This window comes from Lagenorhynchus albirostris, chromosome 14, assembly GCF_949774975.1.
Source record: "Lagenorhynchus albirostris chromosome 14, mLagAlb1.1, whole genome shotgun sequence".
NCBI classification, from domain to species: domain Eukaryota; kingdom Metazoa; phylum Chordata; class Mammalia; order Artiodactyla; family Delphinidae; genus Lagenorhynchus; species Lagenorhynchus albirostris.
Genome location: NC_083108.1, coordinates 38772405 through 38788531, shown reverse-complemented (window position 1 = coordinate 38788531; position 16127 = coordinate 38772405). Strand labels below are relative to the sequence as shown.

The 16127-nt window shown below is 37.7% G+C and overlaps 2 protein-coding genes across 6 annotated transcripts in view; one reads left to right on the top strand and one right to left on the bottom strand.

Moving 5' to 3' along the window:
- Positions 1-8099, top strand: part of LOC132504228 (zinc finger protein 271) — a 50942-nt gene extending 42843 nt beyond the window's left edge. For 4 of the 5 annotated variants that reach the window (XM_060121411.1, XM_060121410.1, XM_060121409.1 and 1 more), the window contains exon 3: positions 5291-8099. In XM_060121411.1, coding sequence (XP_059977394.1) covers positions 5291-7302 — 2012 coding nt within the window. In that variant the 3' untranslated portion in view covers positions 7303-8099. The remainder of the gene's footprint in view (positions 1-5290) is intronic. The other variant, XM_060121412.1, reaches the window with a different exon arrangement.
- The window catches only part of ZNF24 (zinc finger protein 24), a 38767-nt gene that overhangs the window by 2827 nt on the left and 19813 nt on the right, over positions 1-16127 (bottom strand). The gene's annotated exons all lie outside the window — the stretch shown is intronic.

Here is a 16127-nt window from a genome sequence, read left to right as displayed (position 1 = left end):
AAAAATAATATAAGTGGATTATGAGGTATATAGTAAGAAGAGACATTATTACTTTCTCTACCACCCTTCGTTCCTATACCCATGTATTATGGCCATGGGGGAGACAACACTGTTTATCACCCTTTAGTTTAATGCGTATATTGCATCCTGTATGACAGCACCCCAAACTTATCAAGGTGTTGTTGTCTAGCTTGTACTGTAACTGAGCCTACATTTAATCATTCCACCATTATCACAATCCACTTACTTCTGGATGATGGGACATGTGGTAAGACCCATGAATTATATGTGTATTAGATCATTGCTTAACTTCCTTCCCTGTAAAATGACTCCTTTGGAGGTAATATTATAGAGAGTACCATGATAATATATACTGCATTCTCTTAAGTCAATGCAAATTTGTATCTAGACTATGTATTTAGTCCTTTGAAGTTGCTGCCCTTTCCATAATAAAAGGGGTCAGATGTAATAAATCTGTCCCCAAGTGGCTAGCTGTTTCCTCTCTAGGGAATGGTACCTTATTAGGGCCTTAGCAGTTGGCTACTTGGGCACATAGCAATGATTATAGGCATATCAATCTTGATAAGTGGAGGTCCGTATTGTTGAGCCCATATATAGCCTCCATCCCTGCTGCCATGACCTCTTTGTACATGAGTCCATTGGGCAAACGTTGGTAAAAAGGCTGATTAACATTCATAATATAGATCACCAAGTCCATCCTTCTGATTGAGAGGCTTCTCCACAGTGGATGCCCTTTGGTGAGGATTCACATGGGCCACAAACATAGTCATTCTTTGGTTTATCCTCATACTTTTCCTCCAGAATTCTTATTTCTTGTCTTCCAATCTTGTTCTTTCCAGGTACCTAACTAATCAAATAACCCATTAGTCACTATCCATGGATCAGTATATACATGTGTCTTAGGCTATATTGCCTTCCATGGAAAGTAGACCACCAGGTGTATACCTGAAATTCTGCCCACTGGAAGGATTTGCCTTTACCAGCATGTTTAAGGCCACCCCTGAGTAGGGGTGTAAGTGAAAGGTACTCACTTTCAGGTGGTGCCCACACACTGGGCAGGCCCATCTACAAACCAGTTCTGTACATTTTCCTCCTCTGTTAACTGGTAATAGGGAATTCCCATAGGGCCATGAATATAGGTTGAGGGGGAGAGGTAGTGGAGCAGTAGGAACAAGTACCATGGGAATCTGAGTCACTAGCACATGGAATATACTTGTCTTCCAGATATGCTTTTATAATGGAATACTGGTTTGTATGTTCAGTTTTATGAATTGATGGGTCAAATAACAACTAATACATAGTGGTCAGTTTGCAATAGTTATTTGGTGCCCTGTGGTCAAGCATTAAGTTTCTGTTAGTGCCCAAAAGCAAGCCAGGATCTGCTTTTCACTTAGAAAATTGTTGGCAGAAGACAGTATGGCCTTACTCCAGTGTGGTTCTCTTATAGAGGCTTGCAAGAGGCTTCATACAGCAACCAGGACTGCTGCAGACACTTCCAATACCATTGGTTATCCTGGTTAATGAGGGTCATGTGACAGGACAGCTTGCATTGCAACATGGTCCTACTGCAGAACGTTTTTTTACTCTAAGCCTCACTCAAAAGTAGCAACTGTGCAAGTTACTCAAATTGGTCATTTCAGCACATTTAGTATGGTATCTGTTGCCTCAAAAATGCAGGGCCCACCAACATTGTGCCTTTCTGAGGTGGTAACATTTGGTTAGAGAGATAACCAAAGTGAAAGCATAAGCCATGTAACCATCTGAGAGAAGAGTCTTCCAGGTGGAGGGAATAGCAAAAGTCAGAGGCCCATAGATATAGCAGGAACAGAGTAATAAGCCTGGGGTAGACATGTGATAGGGGTGGTTTAGAATGAAATGAGGGCAGAGAGAAAGAAAGGGACCAGATCATATGGAACCTTCTAAGTCACGGTAAGGACTTAGAATTTATTCCCAGTGAAATGGGAAACCATTGGAACTCTTTACACAGGATAACATGTAAAGATCACTCTGACTGTTGTATGGAGAGCAGGAGAAAGGTAAGTTAGCAGGAAGAAAGCAAATGATTTAAGAGAGTAGTCAACTATGTCAAACAAATCAAGAATAAGATTGAAAATTGACCACTGGATTTGTCAAGATAAAGCATATTAGGGACTTTAATAAGTGCAGTTTTGATGGAGTTACGGAGATAAAAGCCTGATTGCATTGGGTTAAAAAGAGAATAGACTTGATGTTGGTTAGAATATAGAGCAATGTGAACTATATACACCTGATGGAAGTGTGAATTGGCTTAACCACTTTGGAAAAGTCTAGTTGAAGACCTAACAGTTCTGATCCTAAATTTATATAACCTAGAGAAACATTTGGATATGTGTATCAAGATAGACGTACCAGCATATTCATATCAGCATTGTTTGAAATAGCAAAATGTTCTTATCCATTGAAGAATGGATAAATCACTTGTGGTGTATGTCACACTATAATAGTGAACATGAGTGGACTACAGCTACACACATGACTGTGGATGAATCTTCCAAACATAATGTTGAGTAAAAAAACAAGTCACAGAATACGTGTGGTATGATTCCATAAATGTATAAAGTTAAAAAACATGCTGTATTTGCCTGCTAGGGCTATAAGAAAACCACAGACTAGGTGGCTTAAACAACACAAATTTGTTTTCTCAGTTCTGTGCATTAATTTTAGTCATCTATGCTTTGCTTTCTTCTAGAAGTATTATAGTTTTAGCTTTTATATTTAGGTTTATATTACATTTCTAGTTAATTTTTGTGTATAGCATAAGGAAAGAGTCAGAGTTAATTTTTGTTATCATGATATCCAGTTGTAACACTTTTTTTGAAAAGAGACTACCCTTTCACCCTTGAATTATATGGGCAACTTTGTTGAAGGTCAGTTGTACATATATGTTTGGATCTATTTATAGACTCTGTTCTATTCCATTAATGGATATGTCTATCCTATGCCAGTACCTCGCTGCCTTGATTACTGTAGCTTTGTAGTAAAGCTTGAAATCAGGGAGTATAAGCTCTCTAATTTTGTTCTTCTTTTTCAAAATTGTTTATACCCTTCTCTGCCTTTCTACACAACGTTTAGAATCGGTTTGTCAGTTTCTATGAAGAGCCCTGCTGAGATTTTGATTGGGGTTGCATTGAATCCATAGATCAATTTGGGGAGAATTTCATCACTTTAACAATATTAAATCTTCCTATACGTAAATGATGGCATATATTTCTATTTATTAGATCTTTAATTTCTCTCAGCAACATTTTGTAGTTTTCATTATGCAGATACTGCACATATTTCATTGAATTTGTTTCTAATTATTTCATTTTTTTGGTGCAATTGAAAAAAATTGTTTTTAATTTTAGGTTCTAATTGTTCATTGCTAGTATACAGAAATACAATCAGGTTTTGTGTATTGCACTAATAAAACCATTTACAAGTTCTAATAACTTTTTAAAGACACTTTAGTATTTTCTGTATACGTGACTGCATAGTCTATAAGACAGTTTGACTTCTTGTATGCCTCATTTATTTTTCATGTCATATTGCATTTACTATGAATATTGAGTAAAAGTTGTACAATATTGAATAAAAGTAGTTAAGAGAGGGCATCCTTATTTTCCTCCCTTGTTCCTAGGACAAAAGCATTTAATGTTTAACCATTAAGTATGATGTTAGCTGTTGGTCTTTCTTTGCTTTTTATTGAAGTAGTTAATTTACATGTAACATAGTTGATATTTGGATTTAAATGTACCATCTTATTTTTTGTTATTTTCCCATATTTTGTTTCTTTTTTGTTTTTCTTTTTTCTCCCTTTGTGCCTAATTTAATTATGTTATCAAGTTTTTTATTTTTCTGTTTTTTTCTCTATTAGCTTATTGTTTATACATCCTTTTATTGTTATTTAATTGTCACCTAATAGCAGCCTTTCTCAAATGTGATTCTGTGAGAGAATTAAGCCAAAATGCTCTGAGGCATCCACTGTAAGTTACATATTAATGTTTCTTCTGTACATCTATTGATTTACTTGCTATCTACCATCTTTGGGAGAATTAAGAAAATAGGCAAATTATTTTCTTTTTATTTTTTTGTGGAACCCTAGTTGAAAAAGGCTGCCTTCGAAGTTACAACATACACATTTGATTTATTACAGTTTATCTTAATTTATTATTTCTAGGATAACCCAAAGACCTTGTAATATTATAGTTCTATTTACCTCCCTCCTCTTGTGCTATTTTTGCCATATATTTTAACTCTACATATATATTGTAAAATCCATGAGACTTTCATATTGCTTATATCATTCAGTACATACACATTTAGATTTACCGCAATACTTTACTTTTTCCAGTACCCTTTGCCTTTGGCAAAGAGGATAAGCCTCCACTTGGAGGCTTGGGATTTTGGACTTTAGCCCTTGAAATTAATCTTTGTCATGTTTTCAGCTCTCTAGACCATTTGCAGTCTGAGAATGGTGTGCCTTTTATAGTAAACACCACTTAATAATGGACTGATAGTCTCAAGAATTTCAATGGAGCTCCCATGTTCTCTACCATTACAGGCCTCTGGTATTGTTGAGCAGAGGAATAATCTCCTCAAAAATCAACTCAAAAGAGATTTCTGATCCTACCTCCCTAACCTTTTTCTGGTCCACATACCTTAGTAAGGAAGTTTGGTCACTGAATATGGCTGTTCCCCAAAGGATCATGTTTTCTAGGCCACTTCTTTCTAATAATCAGGGCAAAAGAGGTGGAGGACTATGTAGACCTCTTTTTGAAAATTCAGGCTTCTTTTCTAACCATTCCTGAGCTTGATGCTTCTTTCTTTCCACTAATGACAACATGTGACCAGCCTGGTTGGTATACACTCACAGTGACAGCCTGGCTGCCACTGCCTCCTCCTCCTCTCCCTCCCTTTCACCTTCTCCCCCACTCCTTCACCCAAGTATTCATTCATACTGCCTACTTTATATATGTCAGTAAGTTGTTTATGTATTAGCTCTAATATAGTCAAACTTTCCTAATCACTGTAATTAGGTTTCAGTATTCCCAGATCTCCTGTGACAGACATATACAGAACATATCTGATAAGCCACTTCAATAAACGATTATCCATTACTTGTTGATTCTTCTTAGTTTCCCTCTTAGAAGATAATTTTCAGTATTTTCATAGGAAAATACTAATATATTTCACCTGAAACTTTCTTACAGTATGGAGAACATATTCCATTTATATTTTATTGTTCTAGATGGTGAGACTAAGGCCAAGGTTGGAGAGCTGGCTTCCGAGGAGGAAATTACAGCAAAAATTGAACCATTGACTGAAGAGTCTGGTAACCCCAGAGATGATGTTCTCCAGGATTCTGAATGCAGGGAATTCTGTGGATTTGGGGATAAATTCAATGAAAAGGATCAGAACCTCTTCAAAAGAAGACAATATAACTGTGATGAATGTGGGCAAAACTTTGCTTGTAGTACAGGCCTTATTAGGCATCAAAGAACCCATTGGGAGAAACCCTATGAATGTGATAAGTGTGGAAAGGCCTTTAATGTGAGCTCAGCCCTGGTTCTGCATCAGAGAATTCATACTGGGGAGAAACCCTATCCTTGTAATTGGTGTATTAAAAGTTTCCGTCGGAGCTCAGACCTTATTAAACATCAAAGAGTCCACACTGGTGAAAAACCTTACAAATGTGACGAATGTGGGAAAGCCTTCAGTCAGAGCTCTGATCTTATTATACATCAGAGAATACATACAGGAGAAAAACCCTATCAGTGCAGTCATTGTAGTAAAAGTTTTAGCCAGCGCTCAGACCTGGTTAAACATCAAAGAATACATACTGGAGAGAAGCCTTATACATGTAACCAGTGTAACAAACATTTTAGTCAGAGTTCTGATGTTATAAAACATCAAAGAATCCATACTGGTGAGAAACCATATAAATGTGATGTGTGTGGAAAAGCCTTCAGTCAGAGCTCAGATCTTATTCTACATCAGAGAATCCACACTGGAGAGAAACCATATCCATGTAATCAGTGTAGCAAAAGTTTCAGTCAGAACTCAGACCTTATTAAACATCGAAGGATCCACACTGGAGAGAAACCCTATAAATGTAATGAATGTGGGAAAGCTTTTAATCAGAGCTCAGTCCTTATTCTGCATCAGAGAATTCACACTGGAGAGAAACCCTATCCATGTAATCAGTGTAGCAAAACCTTCAGTAGACTTTCAGATCTTGTTAATCATCAACGAATTCACACTGGAGAGAAGCCTTACCCATGTAACCAGTGCAATAAAATGTTTAGTCGAAGGTCAGACCTTATTAAACATCATAGAATTCATACAGGTGAGAAACCCTATGAATGTGATGAGTGTGGGAAAACCTTTAGTCAAAGCTCAAACCTTATTCTGCATCAGAGAATCCACACTGGAGAGAAACCCTATCCATGTAGCGATTGTACTAAAAGTTTTAGTCGTCGTTCAGACCTTGTGAAACATCAGAGAATACACACTGGAGAGAAACCGTATGCATGTAATCAGTGCAATAAAAGTTTTAGTCAAAGCTCAGACCTCACTAAACATCAGAGAGTACACTCTGGGGAAAAACCCTATCATTGTGATTGTTGTGAGAAAGCCTTCAGTCAGAGTTCTGACCTTATTCTTCATCAGAGAATTCACACTGGAGAAAAACCATATCCATGCACACAGTGCAGCAAAAGTTTCAGTCAGAACTCCGACCTTATCAAGCACCAGAGGATCCACACTGGGGAAAAACCATATAAATGTAATGAATGTGGGAAGGCTTTCAGTCAGTGCTCAGCTCTTGTCCTACATAAGAGGATCCACACTGGGGAGAAACCATATCCATGTGATCAATGTGGCAAAAGCTTTAGTCGACGCTCTGATCTTATTAACCATCAAAGAATCCACACTAATGAAAATCCATATAAATGTGATGTGTCTGGGAAAGCCTTTAGCGCATGCACTGATCTTACTGAACACCAGGGAATCCACATTGGAGAGAAACCCCACAGGTGTGTTCAGTGCAGCAGAAATTTTAGCCAACTCTCTGATCTTATTAATCATGAGAAAGTCCATTCTGGGGAAGACACTCTAAATGTGATGAATATGGGAAAACCTTTAGTGTATACACCAACTTTATTCAGTACCAGAGACACTCTGCCAGAAAAAAATCTTATGAACGCTATGGATGATTATGAAAAAGGTTTTAATCAATGCTCAACTCTTGTGCTACATTAAAAAAGACCACACACACTAGGGAGAAAACATATTAATTCAATTTTTATAATGAAAGTTTAACTCAGAGCTCAGACATTACTAAAGAAAAATTCTGAGGAGGAATCCTGTGAGTTGTTGGAAAAACTCTCAATGTGAAAAAATTTTTACTGAATGTCAGAAACAATGGAAAAAAATTCTATCTGCTGTAATGTAAGAAAAGCTCTAGTCTTTTATTCAAACACTGCACAAGAGGAAAGTTTTATCATTATAAGAAATGTCTAACCAAATTAATGCAGAACCTTATCAGATATTGTAAAAACCAGTGTGGTGTTGTGTGCAATCAGAAGGAAATATATTAGTGTTATAATCTCAAACCTTTTGTGAGCCCAGATCACCTATTGCATATCACAGAAGTTATTTTAGCGAATGTAGGGAAAATTTAAACCCTTCCCATATCTTAATTGGCATTCACTCTGATAATTTGCATACCACTTATCTCCTGAAAGCTGGAGAATCCTACCTTATGCAAACATTAGTTATTAAATTCCCTCTGTGTGAACATGCTATGCTATTCTGGAATTAAACTTATTAACTGCATAACTCTAGTGCCCCATTTTCTGAAATATCCTTTTTTTTGTGGGGGTGGCCAAGTTTTGGTCTTCCTAGTGAGCATGAGTTTTCAAGTTCCTGTGGTGTTCACAGCAAACATGAATTTATTTTGCTCTTAATAATGTAGCCCATCCATAAACTTTAGTGGTTTGGAATTACTTCTTCAACACTACCATTTAATTACAGTTTCTAAATATGTGAAACAATTTTTTAAAAAATAATTCCATATGTTAAAGTGTGAATATTTCTCTACTACTATGTTTATCCTGTCTGTCATCTATAGATTGAACAAAAATGTTAGCTAAAGTAACACCCACATGACTAATTGATATTGCATATTCTGTCTAAAAATAAAAAGACCTATTGATCTTTTTTTTAATGGCAACATTCATCAGACTTTGTTTTGTTTGTTGATTTCTGACATATATATTGATAATATGCCATGTGTACACAATGTTTTCAACTGAAAAACAAATAGTTTTTAAAAATAAGAAAAATTGTCTTTGTGGTATTAACCATTTGTTAAAATCCTGCTACTGTCATTTACTTTGACTATCCCCCATAATTATCCAGTTAATATTTTAATTTAACATACATTGTTAAATTATTATGTGCAAGGCATTTTTTTAGGTTTTGTAGTATACACGAAGAATATACTGTCCCCAAAAAACATGTACTGTACAGTGATAAAGGCTGATGTATACAGAAAATATATGGCTCAATATAATCATAAAGTTAGGCAAGACACTTATAAGAGCTCACAGGAGGTAGGGTTCAATTCTGATTGGAAAGAAAAGGAAAAGCTTTGTGGAGCTCCTGAGATTTGAGTTTTGAAGGATGGGAGTAGAGGCATAAAGGCAGAGGGAATAATCAACAAAGGCACAGAAGCAAGAAAATATAAGAAGTGATGTCGAGTATGGTGCTTAGTCATTAATTCAATAAATATTCAGTGTCAGGCACTGTACTGAGTGCTGCTGAAGAAAAAATGATTCCTGCCCTCATGCTTAAGTGTTTAGGAAAATAATGACTGAAGCATGTACTTAAAAGAGTAAGAATAAAGTGGAAATTAAAATGAAGGAGAAAAGACAGTTAAGAAATGTGATGCTAGGGCTTCCCTGGTGGCTCAGTGGTTAAGAATCCGCCTGCCAATGCAGGGGACATGGGTTTGAGCCCTGGTCCGGGAAGATCCCACATGCTGGGAAGCAACTAAGCCCATGTGCCACAGCTACTGAGGCTGCACTCTAGAGCTCTCAAGCCACAACTACTGAGCCTGTGTGTCACAACTACTGAAGCTCGTGCGCTTAGAGCCCGTGCACCTAGAGCCTGTGCTCCACAACGAGAAGCCACTGCAATGAGAAACCCATACATCGCAGCGAAGAGTAGGCCCCGCTCGCCACAGCTAGAGAAAGTCCACACACAGTAACGAGGACCCAACGCAGACAAAAATAAATAAATTTTTTTAAAAATTAAAAATATAAGAAATGTGATGCTAAACAAGCAGACACTTCAACTTTCTGGGGTTTAGTGTTATGTGTAAAACAGAAAAGTACTAGGTATGGTTGGAATAGATTTCATATTTCTGCATTTTATTCTCAAGGTAATGAGAAGCCATTAAGATCTCTCAACCAGGGAATGGCATGATCATCTTCCTGCTTTCAGAAGAGTCTAAAATTAAAAGGAGGAGCAGAAAGGAAAACTATTTGGGAAGTCTGGAAATAAAATCACAAGGTCCAGAAGTACAGGAGCTAAAATGCATAGACATGATGATAGGTTGAGAAGTGAGTAGGGAAAAAAAGCGTACAATCAATTATCGTCTGTTCCTTAGGGAATTTTTTTTTTTTTTTTTTTTTTTTTTTTTTTTTTGCGTTACGCAGGCCTCTCACTGTTGTGGCCTCTCCCGTTGTGGAGCACAGGCTCCAGACATGCAGGCTCAGCGGCCATGGCTCACGGGCCCAGCCGCTCCGCGGCATGTGGGATCTTCCCAGACCGGGGCATGAACCCGTGTCCCCTGCATCGGCAGGCGGACTCTCAACCACTGCGCCACCAAGGGAAGCCCAGGGAATTTTAAAAGTGAAGAAGAAAAAATAAGATGATCAAATTTATATCTGAAGGTTAGCCATCTTTCCTGAGAATAAACGTTAAGAGCCAACTGCTTACTACACGTTACTATCTAGTGTCCTACAGGTAAACTCAAATTCATGAAGTTGACACACACCCATGATATCTTCCTCCTGAATCCCCTACTAAACACCTTGCCATCCAGATAAAATAACTGGTTGCTATCCTACACTCCTCACTCTCCTCCAGTTTTCTAAATCTACTTGCTCACTAGGTCATTTCTGAGTTAAAAAAATAACACTACCTACTGTAAAAATTTAAACAGTAGTGAAATATACAGAGTAAAATGGGAAGAGAAACACAGAGAATTGGACCTGACATTTTATGTCAGTTGATTTCCCCCAGGCATTTATTTGCTGATTCTCAAACTGGCAGGGCAAAAGGCCAAGAAATCTAACCAAAGGACACTGGAAGGTTAAGTGGAATTCAGCAGACTCACTTTGATAGTGGATAAAAATTGGGAATACAAGACATGCCAAGTAGGAGGTGTTCTTATAAACACCCCACAATTTCAGGATAAACATTAAAAGGCTATATATACCCTCAGAATAAGAATGAAATATGTGTGAACCAAGTCTAAAAAAAGTCTGAAATGCAATCTCAAGTCAGGTCAGCCTTTTAGTGAATTAAGTTATCTACTCCTAATCTAGCTGCCAACAAGAAGAGAAGAGGGTGAATCCTGTCTGGAGAATGACAACCTCATCCAGAGACTATAACTTTTCATGCACAATGTCCAGTGTTCAAATCAAAAACTACCAGAATCATTAGAGTCATAGACATTAATATACATTTACACACCCACACAGATGGATAGACCAGAAACAGTTATAGAATGTGTGTATACATGGATTAGTAAACATATATATATATATATATATATATATATATCACATATACATACATATATAACATAGCTCTGTTCTCTGAGAGGACCCAGGGCAATGATACTCCAGTATCAATAGGCATACCTAGATCATGGTTTGTAGATAGCATTCTACAAATTAAAGGAACCAGTGCTCCTTTGAGAAATGGCTGATTCTAGGGCTAGGGCAGGGAAAATACAAGATGAGCCAGGAGCATGTTATAGCATCAGAAAGTAAGCAAGAACTCAAGAAACAAAACACTGGGAGCAGGTCAAAGGAACATAGGAGCCAACGTGAAAGTATTCCCAAGGCCAAATAAATATACATGGGTCCATACTGATATAAATAAATATGGCAGAAGAGACAAATCTTCCTTATAGAAGAATTTCAAATAATATATGTAGATTTTCCCCCCTCAGGATGTGGAGTTTAATCCCCACCTCCCACTCCTAGAAGAGGCTGGACCTGTTGACTTGCTTCCAAGGAATAGAGTATGGGAAGGGAAAAATAGTAACCACAGTGGAGAAACCTGGCAAAAACTACTTTAACCTAAGTTTTCTTAACCTCAGTACTATTGACATTTGGGACCAGATAATTCTTTGTTGGGGATGGGGGCTATTTTTTCTGCTTATAGGATTTTAAGTATCATTCCTGGCCTTTCTCCACTAAATACCAGTAGCAATCCTCCCCCTGCCCCACCAGTTACAACAACCAAAAATGGACATTGCTAAATGTCCCCTGAGGGCAAAAATTACACCTGCCAGAGAAGCACTGCTTAAAGTTTAACAGCACCAGTGATATGTGGATATCATGAACCACTTGGTATGATGTAATAAGGTCACTTCAGCTCTGTATATTCTTTCCAAAAACCTATAATCTCAAAATAACTAAAGTCAGAAATGAAAGAGGGCACATTATTGTGAATATTATAGAAATAAAAAGGATTATAAGAGAGCACTAGGAACAGTTGTACACCAACAAATTGGATAAACTGGACAAATTCCTAGAATCATGCAACCTACCAAGTGAATCATCAAAAAATAGGAAACCTGAATAGAACTATAGCTAGTAAGGAGATTCCCAACAAAGAAAAGCCCAGGACCAGATGGCTCCGCTGGTGAATTCTACCAAACATTTAAAGAAGAAACACCAATCCTTCTCAAACTCCTTCAAAAAATTAAAGAGGAGGGAATGTTTTCAAACTCATTTGATGAGGCCAGAATTAACCTGACACCAAAGCCAGACAAAGACACTACAAGAAAAGAAATCTACACACCAGTATCTCCTATAAATATTGATGCAAAAACCCTCAGCAAAATATTACCAAACAGGGCTTCCCTGGTGGCGCAGTGGTTGAGAGTCCGCCTGCCGATGCAGGGGACACGGGTTCGCGCCCCGGTCCAGGAAGATCCTACATGCTGCGGAGCGGCTGGGCCTGTGAGCCATGGGCGCTGAGCCTGCGCATCCGGAGCCTGTGCTCCGCAACAGGAGAGGCCACAGCAGTAAAAAAAAAAAAAAAAAAAAAAAAAAATTACCAAACAGACTTCAACAACATATTAACAGGATTATACACCATGACCAAGTGGGATTTATTTCTGAAATTCAAGGATGGGTCAATCAATGTAATACATCATATTAACAGAGTAAAGGATAAAAACCACATGATCATCCCAATTGGTGCAGAAAAAAATTTTTTTTGACAAAATTCAACACCTTTTCATGATTAAAAAGTTAAAAACACACTCAACAATCCAGGAATAGTACTTCAACATAGTAAAGGAAAGTACCTCAACATAATAAAGTCCATATAAATAAAACTCACAGTTAACATCTACTCAGAGGTGAAATACTGAAAACTTTTCCTCACAAGAATGCCTGCTTTTGCCACTTTAACGTAGTACTGGAATTCCTAGCCAGAGCAACTGGCAAGAAAAATAAATAAAAGGCCTTGAAATTGGAAAACAGGAAGTAAAATTATCTCTCTTTGTAGATAACATGATCTTATATGCAGAAAATCCTTAAAATTACACACACACACACAACTTGTTAGAACTAATAAATCAATTCAGAAAAGTTGTAGGATACAAAATCAATAGGCAGAAATCAGTTGTGTTTTAATACACTAACAATAAACAATCTGAAAAATAAATTAAGAAAGCAATTCCATTTAAAATAGCATCAAAAATAATAAAATACTTAAGAATAAATTTAACCAAGGCAACAACACTAGAAACTACAAAACATTCTGGAAGAAATTAGACACCAATAAGTGAAAAGATATCCCATGTTTAATACTACCCAAAGAAATCTACAGATTCAGTGAAATCCCTATCAAAACCCCCACAATTTTTTTCAGAAACAGAAAAATCCATCCTTAAACTGATATGGGATATCAAGGGACCCTCAATAGTCAAAACAATCTTGAGAAAGAACAAAGTTGGAAATCTCACACTTCCTGATTTCAAAACTTACAAAGCTACAGTAATAGAAACAGTGTGATACTTGCATAAAGACAAATGTATAAACCAATGGAATAGTATAGAGAGCCCAGAAATAAACCCACCCATAAATGGTCAAATGATTTTCAACAAGGGTGTCAAGACCATTCAATGGGTAAAAGACAGTTTTCTCAGTAAATGGTATCGGGAAAACTGTATATCAACATACAAAAGAATGAAGGTTGACCATTGCCTTACATCATATACAAAAATTAACTCAAAGTGGATCAAAGGGGACTTCCCTAAACATAAGAGGAAAACTACAAAACTCTTAGAAGAAAACATTAAGGAAATCTTCATGCAATTGGATTTGTCAGTGATTTCTTGGATATGACAACATAAGCATAGGAAACAAAAGAAAAAATAGATAAATTGGACTTCATCAAAATTAAAAACTTTTGTGCATCAAAGGACACTATTAACAGAATGAAAATGCAATCAATGGAATGGGAGAAAATATTTGAAAATCGTATATCAGATAAGGGATTGATATCCAGAATATATAAAGAACCCCTACAACTCAACAACAGCAAAAACTAACCAGATTTTTTAATTGGCCAAATGGTTTGAATAGACATTTCTCCAGAGATGGTATATAGATAGTCAAAAAGCACATAAAAAGATGTTCAACATCACTGATCATTAGGATAGCCATTATTTATTTATTTTTTTTTGCGGTACGCGGGCCTCTCACTGTTGTGGCCTCTCCCGTTGCAGAGCACAGGCTCCGGACGCGCAGGCTCAGCGGCCATGGCTCACGGGCCCAGCCGCTCCGCAGCATGTGGGATCTTCCTGGACTGGGGCACGAACCCGTGTCCCCTGCATCGGCAGGCGGACTCTCAACCACTGCACCACCAGGGAAGCCCAGGATAGCCATTATTTAAGAAAGAAAGGAAGGAGGGATGGAAGGAAGTAAGGAAATAATATTGTTGGTGAGGAAGTGGAGAAGTTGGAACACTTGCACAATGCTGATGGGAATGTAAAATGTTGCAGCCACTGTAGGAAACAGTATGGTGGTTCCTCAAAAAAGTGAACATAGGGTTTCCCTGGTGGCACAGTGGTTGAGAATCTGCCTGCCAATGCAGGGGACACGGGTTCGAGCCCTGGTCCAGGGAGGATCCCACATGCCGTGGAGCAACTGGGCCCGTGAGCCACAACTACTGAGCCTGTGCGTATGGAGCCTGTGCTCCGCAGCAAGAGAGGCCGCGGCAGTGAGAGGCCTGCGCACTGCAATGAAGAGTGGCCCCCACTTGCCGCTTTCGCTCGAGAGCCCTCGCACAGAAACGAAGACCCAACACAGCCAAAAATTAATTAATTAATTATTTTTTAAAAAGTAAACATTGAATTACAATATGATCCAGCAATTCCACTTCTGGGTGTATACCCAAAATAATTGAAAGAAGGGACTCAAATATGTGTACACTGATGTCCATAGCAGCATTATTCACAATAGCCAAAAGCTGAAAGCAACCTAAATGTCCATTGACAGATAAATGGATAAACAAAATGTGGTGTATACATACAATAGAATATTACTCAGCATTACAGAGAAAAGAAATGTTGACATACACTACATCATGGAGGAACACTGAAGACATCATGCTAAGTGAGATAAGCCAGGCACAGGGCAAATATCTTATGATTCCACTTACATGAAGTACCTAGCAGCTTGGATACACTGAAATGGGAGTTAGTGAAAGCTACATAAGTAGAAAACATGAAGGCTGAAACATGGAGGGAAACAAAATTATAGAAGATACAGCAAAGAGCCTAGGAATCATATCTGATATGGGAAAAAAGGCCTAACATACACATATCTGAGTCTCAAAATGAAATAAGAGATGATGGAACAAAGGCTATATTTAAAGAAAGAGTGGTCAAGAATTTTCCAACCCTCATGAATAATCAAATCATGCATTAAAGGAGCACCACAGACAACAAAAACTACAAAGAAAAGTATACCTGGGGACATCATAGTACCTAACAAAAGCAAAGAAAAAGAGAAAAATCGAAAAAAGGGGAAAAAACATTATATTCAAATAAACAACAAATAGACTGAGGTTTAACTTCTCAACATAAAGCCAGAAGGTAATGAAATATCTTGGAAGTATAACTTTCAAAAACAAAGACAATGTGAAGACATTTCCAGACAAACAAAAATGAGAGAATTCATTGCCCACATACTCAAACAAAAAATACTAAAAGGAGTTCTCAGGCACAAGGAAAAAACAGTTTAGGAAGAAATGAAGAGCCATGGAAAGTGTAAATCTGAAGGTAAATGTAAATGAATATTAACTGTAAGAAAAGATAATAATGCCTAAAGTTAGGAACTAAATACATTCTCAGAGAGATTGTAGAAGTACTAATTTATATTAGGTTCTAATAAACCAAGGGTGCATGTTGTAATCGCTAGAGTAAAAGAGGAATATAACTAACAAATTAACAAAAAGTAAAATGGAGAAATAAAAATTGTTGATTAGGGCTTCCCTGGTGGCGCAGTGGTTGAGAGTCCGCCTGCCGATGCAGGGGACGCGGGTACGTGCCCCGGTCCGGGAAAATCCCGCATGCCGCGGAGCGGCTGGGCCCGTGAGCCATGGCCGCTGAGCCTGCGCGTCCGGGGCCTGTGCTCCGCAGCGGGAGAGACCAGAACAGTGAGAGGCCCGCGTACCGCAAAATAAATAAATAAATAAATAAAATTGTTGATTAATCTCAAAGAAGGCAAGGGAAAAAGAATATAAATAGGCAAGACAAATAGATA